The sequence below is a fragment of the Alosa sapidissima genome, chromosome 19 (assembly GCF_018492685.1).
Source record: "Alosa sapidissima isolate fAloSap1 chromosome 19, fAloSap1.pri, whole genome shotgun sequence".
NCBI classification, from domain to species: domain Eukaryota; kingdom Metazoa; phylum Chordata; class Actinopteri; order Clupeiformes; family Clupeidae; genus Alosa; species Alosa sapidissima.
The window spans coordinates 23,717,977-23,731,037 of record NC_055975.1 but is presented as its reverse complement, the minus strand read 5'-3'; the positions used below and the strand labels follow the sequence as shown (position 1 = coordinate 23,731,037).

Genomic DNA, 13,061 nt, shown 5'->3' with positions numbered 1-13,061 from the left:
AATGATCACAAAATGCTAAGCATGCATCTAGGCTATTTGAGTTTCTCAAAGCTGAGCTGTGCTTAAATTGTTCTATACATGATTTCATAACAGGCCAAATATAAAATAAATGTTAAATATAGCCTAGATATCTGTAAATATTAGATGATCAGATGATTTACAGTTCTATGTAATGTTTCATGTTTTTGTAATGTTTCATACAGTGATGCAGGTCTACTGCAGTGAATAGGCTAAATACAACTTTGACCATTTTTATAGCCTACTACTGTATAGTTAACTTTGGCCTTTGTGCCCCCCACCAAATATGCCCAACTGAAGGCCAAGTGGCCTTGCCCCCAGAATAGTGTAATTCCAAGCCTGTAACTGACCATTCACTGCATTCTATTCTACAAATATCAATCCCCTTTTCTTTAGCCTTACCTAAGTGCTTATTTATGCACACCACCTTACAATGATACCAACATCTCGAACTAGTCACTTTAAAAGATTTAAGGATTCTTGCCAAATATATACAATTTTTTTTATTGTACTCATAGGCCCTAATAGCAAAATCCAATATTTTGCTACACAGTATAATGTTATACAAGGGGAATAAAAACATATGGGCATCAAGATGAGGACACAAACACTAATTAAAAAGTCACAATTCTGTTACAAGATACCTGTAAATGAATCTTTATTTCAAATAACTGCAGTACAACTACGTCTTAAGTGTCTAATATAATTTTTCTTGCCTATATAACCAACTGACATGACTATTGTACGTAAGGTTACTGATGAAATGGGAAGATTGCTTGATATTAATTTACACTTAAAAAAAAAAAAAATGTACATTAAAATAAAAACAAAGAAAAAAAAAAAAATGTTTGATAGTGGACTCTTAGGTCAGGGAATGGGAATGTTAGGTGGAGTTGTGAGGGGGGTAGGGGGTTTCAATATCTGGAGTCCACTGTCTCTTTAGACTTCTACTGACTTTTTGGAGTTATTCTTTTTGAGGGCCTTCCTGGGCGCCGCTCTAGGCCCTCTCTTAGCACCTGTTTTTGGGTGAATCTGGGGCAGAGTTTCGGCCAGGGCAAGGGTGGTAGGGAACAGGGGTAGTTCAGAGGGGCCCTGCTGGGACTCGGAGGGGAGCACCAGCGGCTCCAAGGCTTCGTGCTCCTGGCAGCAGAGCTTGCCGGTGGTGGGGCAGAGCTGCAGCGCCCCCTCCTGGTGAGCCTTGCAAAAGGAGTTAGGACAAAGCTGGCAGAAGGCGTCCGAGTTCTTGCCACACACGTCACAATGGTGCCACGGGCAGTCCCAACGACCTGCACACAAGTAGGAGGTCATGGTTAAACACAGTGACACACACACACTTACTTAACACCAGACAATCCCACAACGGCTTACAAACAAGCAAAATGTCATGGTTAAACAACAGGACACACACACACACACACAATAATCACACACAGACAACACAAAAGTGTCGCTCGACAAAAACAAATTGCTGCCGAAAGATGTCGTCAGTGACAAATAGTCAAATAGAATGTCTGCTAGTTTCTATAACAACTTGGACATTAAAGTTACATGTCACGGCTCTGATGTCACTGCAAAACAAAAGTAAACAAATACACCGTGACCACAGCAACACACAATAGAACTCAAACTTCAGTAGAACTTTGAGTTCATATCCTATCCGAGTATGCGACAATGTCTGTGCCGTTTAATTTTTTTTGATGTACGCATCAAGCTCTGTGACACTGCAGCAGACAGAGATTGCCACATTTATGTCATATTATGTCGCATGAGCATGCGGTAAAAAAAAATGCTACCTTATCAGATTTAATATTGGACCTTTACTTAAAAATACTTTATTTGTAGCCAATGGCAGTCATTGCAATGGACATAGACAATGTTTATGTGACAGGACACGCTAAGACATAATTTTAGCGGTAAACACAAGTAAGCTGGGACCCTGAATATTTGAAGTAGGCTAGCATATGGATTCACTTAAATTGAGGATAAAATAGGACAGGAAACCCCAGTGTGTGGTGTGCAGTGAATTGCTGGCACATGAGAGCATGAAGCCATCAAAACTAAAATGCCACATGGAAACAAGGCACCCCTGTCAAAGTCAAACCTGTCGAGTACTTTGAAAGGTGACATCAGGAGTTTAAGACTTTGTTCTTTGCATTAGCAACAAAATGGCTCATGACAGCTGAACGAATGTGTGAAAGTTAGCTTTTACCATACAGGTGCAGGACCTGTCAAAGCAAAGTCATCATGCAATATGCTCGAGTTTGTAAAGGGACAGGCACACAAACAGGTCACTCTGAACAGGGCTCTTCAGACAGGGTTGAAAGGTGCTGTGGTGCTTCTACCTTTTGGACCTCAGCTTTTATTAAAACCTCGAGAAACTATCTAACATTGTGGGAAAAGGGGTAAAATATGGAATTGAGAAGTCTTTAACTGAGTTTTATGCCAATTTGAGCTGGGAAGAGGACAGATATGAGCAACTCGGCAACTCACTCAGGACGCTGAATGAATGTGTGCGTGCATACTCTAGGGCTGGGATGGTATGGATGTTTTCTTACCGCGGTTGGAAAGCAAGAGCAGTTTCACGGTATACCTCTTTACCACCCCCCCCCCCCCCCCCCAAAAAAAAATCTGATTGCGAGTTATGGATTATGAATTTTGTGCCACCATCACAGCCAATTAAACTTTAGACAGCCACAGCAACTTCAAAGATCACTGGACCAAATGCTTCAGACATTACATAAATAAGCAGTTTATCAACAAGGCCATCACGATTTTAGAAATGTTACATTCATGGCACTTATGCTCGGCCTACAGTTACAACGGTAGGCTGCTGCACGTTTTTAGCTTAAGACCTCTGCAGGCGGCGCCCAAATGTTTCACGGATTTTTCTTTCTTTTTTTTTTTGCGGTGATGACAGTGACGAGCTCAGACCCACGGTAGGGGTCACATGACCGCGGTATTGCGGTTACCGTCCTAGCCCTATGCGTGCATATGTGTGTGTACTGCTGAGGCACTGACCGAAGGGCCTCTTGGTACGGTCCAAACAAGACAGGTGGTAGGCCTTGGTGCAGCCCTTGCGATCACACAACACCAGCTCGCCTCCGTCTCCACAGCGGAAGCACTCATCCTCAGAATGCTTCTTTCCCTCGCTCCGACTCTTCCGCCGCTTGCTCTTCTTCTTTGTTGACTTGGTCTTGGGCTCCGACGCCTGGCCATTCTACGGACGGACACACACACACACACACACACACAACAGATAAGTACACCTGATTACAACAGGAAACTGACTGGTTACATCTTTATGTAAAGCAAAAAGAACTTAAGGAATTTGTAACAGTTTGTAGGTCAGTACTCAATACTCAAATCAACTGTGTAATGTCTGACCTTGGGCCGGTCTCCAAGGAAACCGCTGCAGTTTGGTGCGCCGCAGCGACACACTGTCTTTTCGTTGCCAAGGCAATCCAGGTTGTAATTGAAGGTCAGCTCTGTGCCTGTGAAAGACCGCCAATGGTTATTAAGATTAGGCATTTAGTATCAAACACTCCACCACACACACACACACTTATTAGGGACACAGACAGGTAAAAAGTATATAAAAAGGTGAGAGTAGGGGAGCTGGAGCCCAGTGGCAGTGTCAGTGTCCCACACCACAAATGGGTTTAGAGCCCACAGAGACCCAGGTTAAAAGTCCGGCCTAAGGTCATTCCCCCGCAACCCACTCCCCATCTGTTGTCAACTTCAACTGTCTAGCTCACCAGAATAGTTCAATACATTTTCAACAAACAAAATCAACCCGGTGTTTTTGTTTTCACTGAATGCAGTCCATAGACTGCGCTTTAAGTTAAAAACGAAATGAAAATACCGCAATGTTGAGAATAATATCATCCCCGGTGCTATCATTTATTTAAGAATTCTCTCCCAGTCTCTCTCGCTCACCAGCTGGGATGTCGCAGACGGCAAAGAGACCGACGCGCGTGTCCCCATTGACCGTCCACTTCTGAGTCTCACAGTTGGGCTGGCAGCTGTGGTTCATGAAGCGTGAATAGTTGCCTTTGGGTCCAGCGTCTATGATTCGGTCCTGAGGAAAAAAAAGTACCATCATAGTATAAGTATATATACTCTTTTGATCCCGTACGGGGAAATTTGGTCTCCGCATTTATCCCAATCCATGAATTAGTGAAACACACTCAGCACACAGTGAACACACAGTGAGGTGAAGCACACACTAATCCCGGCGCAGTGAGCTGCCTGCAACTGGTGTTGTCTGCATGACTCACACCGACATAGGCAATTGGGGAAAAGTCTGTGCTATAGGCTACTAAAGAAATATTTTTCAAGGGTAACACTGTCCGAAGATTTCTGCATAAGCCATTGTTTCCCAACCTTGGGGTTGGGACCCCATGTAGGGTCGCCTGAAATTCAAATGGGGTCGGCTGAGATACTGGGCATCTTAAAATTGACCAGTACATTACATAAGAATATACATTCAATAAAACAAATATCAAAAACCTCATGAAACTAATATGGATTCATTACACATACCTGCAAACTCAGGGCTGAAAAAGGTGACATATTTCCGAAAGACCCGCTCTCTATTCTAGCATGTCTGGTTTATTCGTACCTCTTTTCAATCCATTATTATTTTATATTTTTTTTGTGAAGAAATACATCTATCCCTCATGTTATGTTGGTGTCTTTCTGCTCCTCTTGTGTCTACTGAGGCTGCAATGATCACATTCCTACTAAAGGGGCGGGTCTCAGCAATAGGTGTGTTATGTCAGTCTACTCTAGAAGCCTAGGTCTCGCTTGTTTGCGCGCTAATTATCAAGAATTATGATCTATATGCTACACAGAAAACAAACAAAACAAACACCCATCACTGAGCAAGTCAAAATATTTTGCAAGGTCCACCAGAACGTCATGGAAAATATAATGCTAAATGAAATAACTTGTGAACAAGCAATAACGTTCCAAGACAATATTAAACTATTAAGCCCAGCTAAATTCACAGTCACACTCAGTGCAGAGTCGTTTTGTTTCGCAAAGCAATTCAAAACGGCCAGCTGCGGGAATGTGAATTTGCGAGTAAACACTTGTTAACCTCACCTCAGCAATCTTTCATTTAACCCACCGAGGACAAGAGAAAAGTAGCCTAACAATATGATGCTTTAACTTGAGTTTATAGTCAGAGAGAGTGTAGCATGTGGCCCGTGTTTGTTAGCTAACATTTTCTTTTTTTCCTTGGTCATATCGCTGCTGCAGGCCATAGGCAGGCTCTGCGTAACAGAAAGTGAGACAGATAAAGCCCGCCCTCAGAAACAACTGATAGGTAGGTCTTCAAAAATAGCACAACGAGAGGCCAATCACTTGCCTATCAATCTCGCATGAAATCGACGATAGTCTCACTCCAGACTATGGGAAGTTGACACCACACACCCCCCCCCCCCCGCAAAAAAAATCTCTTCGGATCTACGATTCACTTGAATGACATATTTTGATTCAAAAACGCCGATTTTCGCCAAAAGGTGACTAGTTTGCAGGTATGATTACAATCTAGTTACCTAAAAATAAACTTAGACAGCCCGCATGAGATCTTAAAAATCAAAGTACTACTCTCGACTGGATGTTACTACAACAGAGATGAGATGCGTGTTCTCGCAACATGTTGTGAATGATTGGGGTCACCAACGTTTTGTGACATCAAAATAGGGTCAACGGCCAAAAAAGGTTGGGAACCCCTGGCATAAGCCAACTAAAAACAGTTATAGAAAATCCACAGCTTCAGTACTACACGGCTGTGCTGACCTTGTGAACTGTTGTATTGTCTACTGTAGTGCAACTGAAGTCTGCACAGTGGCACTCCCAATGCAATACTGTTCCTCTGGCGCCCTCTTCTGACAACTCCAGTCACTGCACAGACTGGAGGACATCAAAGAGAGGCCTCATCCTTTGCTATGCTAGGCTAGTTAATTCAGCTAAAATATACTCAGTGGGTTGCCGCCATCTTTAACAGTAGTGTCAACAGACAAGCCAATTATGTGCCATTTTATTGATGGCCACAGATTATGTTGTCACATAAATTGGTGATGCTCTCAGCAGGAAATTGCCAGCCCATTCACCAATCCAGTGATGTGGCACCTAACTGGCTTGTTTGTGAAAATGTGGGCGGGAGTGAGCACTTGAGGGACTTACTTTTTAAAGATGGTGGATGCTAACTAGCTGGCGCTAACCCTCCAAATCCAGACCCACTTATACAGATAGCGCACCCACCTGGGACTAAGCTGGGTCTTAGATTTGGGATTTACTGTGACTGATTTAAATATGATTTACAATAAAATGTAACAAAATGTCTGATAAGAATATAATCATTGCAAGTAATTGTGAGCTTTGCTGCAACAAAAACTGACACCATTCACACGTGTTGTTCATTACCTTGTCGATGGTGAGCATGTAGAAATCAGACATGTCATTCTCCTGGGCGTATCTGATGCGGTTGCGGCATTCCTCCTCATCGATCAGCTCGCCCACGTACTCGTTAACAAACTGTCCCTGCAGACACACACACACACTTTCAAATGGAGCTCAGTTCAAAAAACTGAGCAGGAAAAAAAAACGGCCCCACCAACACTGCGTTTACCCAGGCCTTCAACAAAGCACTACACACCAATTTTATCTAAATACTTTCAATTAAATTCATATTCACAACTTCCTTAAAGCGGAAAGGTACCCAATGCTGAATCTCAACATCACAATCACACACATAATCCACAGGCTTCCTTAAAGCGGACCCGGCAATACACTGTCCATCACACTCTCACACACACCTTCTTGATGTCGTGCAAGGTGAGCAGGCCCCAGCCCTTGCCGGCGGTGCGGATGATCTTGGTGTCGGGGTACTGGCGCTTGGTGAAGTCCTGGTTGTGGCAGCGCTCGCCGGCCGGGCACACCTGCGGGTGGCACTCGTACAGCAGCATGCGGTTCAGGCACTCCGACTCGAAGCTGCAAGGCCGCTCGTCCGACGGCTTGCAGTTGCACTTGGGGATCTCGGACACGTCCGCTGTGTGCACCTGCACCCGCCCGTGCGGCTTGTTGATCTGAAAGGTGATGTTGGGGGATAGACAGGAGGTTGGAGTTGAGAGTGAGTTTACGAGGGAAACATGGAGGGAACACAAGAGCCATCAGTTTCCTACAATGTGCAGTGACGGCACAAGTGATTACATTTAGTAGCATCTAGGGAAGCCTCCACAGCTTCCTTTCCCCCCCAATGAGCTCATCGAGTTTTTCCCCCTCCCCATCACAACCCAAAAAGTATAGTAATAATATACTAATAATAGCTCAAATGTTAACATTTAAAATTGATTTGATACTTAGCATGAGGAGACCTGGCAAATGTGATGTGCATATGTCCATGTTTTGTTTCTTTCGGGGGGTTTTTCCCCTCTTGCACTTCCGAGGTACAGGTGGTTTTAGCAAATGTGGCCCACAGAGGGTTCATTTCAATTTCAATTTAATTGTCAGGGTATATACAGAAATTCTTTAAATTGAATTTAATACCTTCACAATATGTTTTAATACCAACACGACTTCGAGCTGCAACTAGGGGCAACCTTTCGAAATTCAGTGTTGGGGGTAACTACAGTAATTATAAAGTAACGGATTACTGTCATTTTGTTACTTAACTTTCTGAGTAAGAAAGTGTAGCAATGCTTACAATTCAAATCAAGTATACATTTACTGGATACTTTGTTCCTTTATTGCTTCAATAAAAACACTGGCCTATACACAATTATTTGTTATTTAATCCTAACCCAAGATAAAAAGTTATTTCATTGTTATGTGTAGGAAGAGCACACACCACTTCTCCAGCACTACACTCTTTATTTCACTATCATTCTATCTCAATCAAGACAAATGAAAATCAGAAAAGGTTTACTGGACTTTCTTCTAAATAGGCCCACAACCATACGGTATACACACACACACACACACACACACACACACACACACACACACACACACACACACACACACACAAACACACACACACTTGCTGTCTCATATACTTTACCAGTCAAGGTATCACATTCAAAAATAGGTGGTCACATTTTACAAAAATACTAATTATTGATTGGGTGCTTCTGGAGAATGTGGGCCCCATGTGATGAAATACCTTTGGGCCTGCATGCTCCCCGTTTTTTGAAAAATAACCCCTTAAATGATGACTTCTGGGGAATTTTGTGGAAAGTAATCGATACATTGACTTAAAATATATTATATTATAATATATTGATAGCATATTACAATACAGCCTATAAAAACCTACATAGGTTGTTATATTCAACTAATTTTAAGCAAGTCTATTGGGACTTTGATCTCATCACATACTACATCAAGGGAGTAAGCCTATAGCTCCTGGGCAAGCTTTGAATAATGTAAAGGTCACACCTGTTAAACTAACCTTAACATGACATTTACTGAGGGTAGAACATTTTAAATCTTAGCCTATAGCCTAAACCTTATCTTATAGCCTAAACAAAGAAACACTGTCAGGCCTATGTTTAACCTCTATTCTGTAGTCAAGGCAGGGGTAGCTCATTGCAAATAACCCCTTATAACATGTGCATAATGTTTACATGTTATATTCTTGTTTTTTCCCCCTTTCATTTAATTATATTGTTTGAATGAAAAGGCCTTCTGCCTTTATGGGGACTTTAATTTGAACTTAATTTGAAAAGGGGTTATTGTGATATTGTATGTAGGCCTAGTTTAGGCTATGTCTGCTGCTCTTACAGCCTATGTCATTGAAAACGCGATGGCGCAAATGATTACTTTTTTGGATGACAATGACAGCTGGTAGCGTAGACATGCTGATAGCTTCAATGACGCATATTTATGTGGAGAGACAGTAGCCCTACGTGGCCGATGAGCTACTGAGCCAGGCAGTTGACTTCCACCTCCGCACGTTGTTGTTTGATGGCAAGTATAGACATTTATTGTCTTTTTACAGACGTGGCAACAGGGCTCCGAACCGGTTCAAGGAACGAAAACGAAAACCGAAAACGAACGGAATTTTACGAGGAGCGGAAACGGAAACGAAAACAAAATAGTCTTCAACTGTTCCGGAACAGAAACGTTATTCTGAAATCCACAAAACCGGTTAATAACGGTTTTTTTTTCGTTCTCAACAAGGTAAACAAAAACAATGCTTGAACATTCTATTTGGGCCCCAATCTACTTCCTCTGCATTAAGATAACATATGGAATGTTAAAAAGTAAGTCTTGTGGGGCCAATTATGATGCTGATAATGGAACTCTCTTGAAAGGGTAAATTTCACAAAAGCATATCCTATGTCAGGGAGACTATTTCCGGTTGTGCGAAAAACAAGCCCGCGGATTTAATGCTGCAGTTAATTAGGAAAACCCGATGAGAAAACATTTCTCATTTAATGCGGCGTCCAACAAATCGACCTGCCAAGTCGAGGGCTGCGGGATAGAAATCATTGGGAATCACGGCGGCAACCTGCAGAGACACATTCAAAGACGACATCCAGAGGTGTTCGAGAAGTCACTACAAGACCACCAAAATCAAAACAAGAGGCCAGCTGAGGATGGGCAAAGTACTTTGGACTCGGTCATAGTGAAAAAGCCCAAACAGGTCCAAGTGGCATTAACCCCTGAAACCCTCAAAGAGGCGTGCGTAGAGCTAGTCACGGTTAACGGGAGACCCTTTTCATTGATGGAAGATTCGGGATTTCGAAAAATAATCGACCCAATACAGAACGCTATGGGAAAAAATGTCACAATCAATTCATCTAACATTCGGGATATGGTGTCAGGGATTGCTCAGGGCGAAAAGGAAAAGCTCGCCACTGAACTTAGCGGGAGGCTTCTGATGCTGAAAATAGATTGTGCAACATGTAGAGACCGGTCTGTGCTGGGTATTAACGTGCAGTACTCTGACGGAAAGGGGGTTGTGTTGCTGCTCACCTTGGCAGTGAGAGATCTGACAGAACGGCATACGTCTGAGTACATCTCCTCTGTGGTGATGGACGTCTTGCGTCAATATAACATTAGCTTGCAACAGGTGTATTCAGTCACTTCTGATAATGGGGCGAATATGCTCAAAGCCGTGAGCTTACTGTCAGATATCCAAGAGGGAGCTGTGAGCAACAACGATGCAACCTGCGAGGAGACGGAGGAGATTGGGGAGGATGTTGAAGAGGTTGGGGAGGATGCGGGAAACCAGGAGGAGCTAATCCTTCAACTCGATTCTGCGTGGCCCGGTCATATGTTGCGTAGTGTAAGATGTGCTGCACATACTCTACAATTGGCCGTTGACGATTCATTAAAACAAGCGTCCAACATCATAGCAAAGGCAAGACGTGTAGCAAAACGATTACGCACGCAGAATGTGGTGTGTGTTCTTAAGAGAATGGGGCACAAGAGAGCAATTGTGGATTGTGCAACTCGCTGGCACTCCACTCATGATATGCTCCAGCGGCTGCTCGAGCTTAGGATCTTTTGTGAAGACATGGCCCCAACCATCCCCGAGCTACATCTAAGTGAATCTGAATGGGAATATGTCTCCAACACAGTAGATGCACTGCAACCCGCGAAAATAGCCACCAAATGTCTCCAATCTGATCAGCTAACTGCTGGTGAGTTCTACGGCATATGGCTCAAATGTTCCCTGGACACAGAAAAACTAGCAAGCCCCTTTGCGAGAAAGGTAGCCCAGTGCCTCAAAGCACGCCAGAGCACGTTATTTGACAATGACGCATTCTTAGCTGCTTTATTCCTCGATCCTAGATATCGATTGTTTTTGACCGAGTGTCAGACCGAAAAGGCGAAAATACACCTGCAACGTACATGGGAGGCAATACAGCACCTAGATCCACGCAATGCAGCCAGCGACACCGCTGTGTGCTCAGCAGCCTCCCCTACTCAATCTCAGACATCATCTGACGACGAAATCGAGCACCTTTTGATGGAAAAAGAGAGAGAGACCAGCTCAACACAGCGACTCCCCCAGGACTCCATCGCGTCACTCTTGGACGCATACTCCAAAGAAGACCGTCTAAGGCGCACCGAAGATCTGTTTCAGTACTGGGCTAGGTATTCTGTATCCAACCCCGACCTGTACAAGCTCGCTATGAGCGTCATCCCTCTCCCTGTCACGCAAGCCAGTGTCGAACGGGCATTTTCGAGTTTGAAATTTATTCTTTCCCCGTTAAGATCATCATTGAACGAAAAGGTGCTTGAGGACATTCTGCTGGTACGTCTGAATAAACAGTATGGACTGTAGCAGCCAGTCACCCCCTCCAAAGCTAGACCTAAGCACAATTGAAACCTATTTTATTGCATTTGGTAATTTTATTTCTTCTACTGTTGCAGCACTCTCACTTTTGCCTTATCTAGGCCTATTTTTATTTATTTTTTTGTTATTATTGTAGGCCTATTCTGACAGCCTAATTATTTTATTTTATTATTATTGACGGCCAGGCTAGCCTAATATTTTCTACCACTGATTTTTGTGAATTTGTTTTTTCAAAAGAAGCGCAGATTGCACACAGAGTGTGTCACTGTGGTAATTTTATTTCTGTAGCCTAATGTTGCCGTAGGCCTAGGCCCTATTTTGAAAACGAATGTGACTGCACTGTCTAACTTTTGCCTTATATCTGCCTATTTTTTGTTATTAAGCCAATGCAGATAGAATTATTTTATTTTATCATTATTGACGGCCAAGTAGCCTAATTGTAATCTCTTTAACTGATTTTTGTGAACTTGCTTTTAGAAGCGCATTGCGCTCACAGTTTGTCACTGTTGTGCTTTAAATGTGACGAAACAGCACAGAGCGCACTTCAGATACCAAAGTGTTCTACTTGTTTGATTGTAGGCGAACAGTTTGAAAAAAAAAAAAAAAACGAATAAATGGACCTTTGGTCCAAATGTGTATATTTTGTCTTGCTGTTGTAATGTAACCTATCCGTCTGCCACTTCGGATCTTAGGCCAGCTCGTAGCGTAGGCTACTCAAACTGATTTGGAAATTGTTTGTAGCCTATGCGTAATAGCCTATTTTGCCTGTCCACGCCTTGTCGTTTTAAAGTCGGGATTTGAAATGTTTGCGCAATTATAGCCTATTCTATGTAGAAGAGTTAAACGGGCCTTGTCAGCAACAGACAGGTTCGTTTATAAACAGGGTTGGAATTATAGCGCAAGCCTTTGAAGATCTCCATGGATAAAACTTAGGCTACAACCAGGTAAGGAGTTTAGCACGTATCCAGAAATATTTTTGATAAGAAATTATTTATAGGCATAGGTTAGGCCTACAGTAAGTCTGTAGGCTATGGGATGGATAGCCCATCTGAATGTTTTTGGATGCCGCCTGTGATTTATTATTTTTGGGCATAGCTACGGTATAGGCTAAATCAAGGGGAAATAATGAGTACGTCTATTCTAAGGTAAAGTCCACAAAAATAGACTTGATAGGCCCGCCAAACACTGCCGGAACTTTAAGAACGAACGATATTTTGCGTTCCGAACCGGTTCAGGACCGATATGTTGGTGGCGGAACGCATGCAAGAACGAAAACGTTAAACATAGGCCTACCTGAACCGTTCGGAACGGAACGTTTGAAAAATAATTTCGTTTTCAAGCCCTGCGTGGCAATAAGCCTCTTGGTTGTTGCCAACTAGCCTAAGCCAGTCTTTAAATCTCGAGTACTCTAACCAAATGTCCAAAAAATTACATTTTCCCATGACTTCGTCAATAGTAGTTTTTGGCAACAAGTTTTTACCGCGAACGCACACTGACATGTCGCTCAGGTCCTACTCGCACATATAAGTAATATAATATAATAAATTCACACGAATTTTAGGAGATAGGCCTGCACTTAATACAAATGGAAAACCTCATAGTTAGTGGTTCGAAAATGTAATACCTCATCAGATGACGTTTATTACTTTTTAATACTTTTAAATAGCCTTACATTTGGCTAATTTCATTAACTAACTTTTAATACCTTTTACAACCCCGCAGACAC

At 42.7% G+C, this 13,061-nt stretch overlaps 1 protein-coding gene across 3 annotated transcripts in view; it reads right to left on the bottom strand.

Moving 5' to 3' along the window:
• Positions 1-506: 506 nt before the first annotated feature.
• The window catches only part of nsd2 (nuclear receptor binding SET domain protein 2), a 29,686-nt gene continuing 17,131 nt past the window's right edge, over positions 507-13,061 (bottom strand). For all 3 annotated transcript variants that reach the window (XM_042072382.1, XM_042072383.1, XM_042072385.1), the window contains exons 19-24: positions 6,843-7,112; positions 6,451-6,567; positions 3,955-4,096; positions 3,403-3,509; positions 3,037-3,235; positions 507-1,304 (exon numbers count right to left, since the gene is read on the bottom strand). In XM_042072382.1, the coding sequence (XP_041928316.1) occupies positions 958-1,304; positions 3,037-3,235; positions 3,403-3,509; positions 3,955-4,096; positions 6,451-6,567; positions 6,843-7,112 (1,182 nt within the window). In that variant the 3' untranslated portion in view covers positions 507-957. The remainder of the gene's footprint in view (positions 1,305-3,036; positions 3,236-3,402; positions 3,510-3,954; positions 4,097-6,450; positions 6,568-6,842; positions 7,113-13,061) is intronic.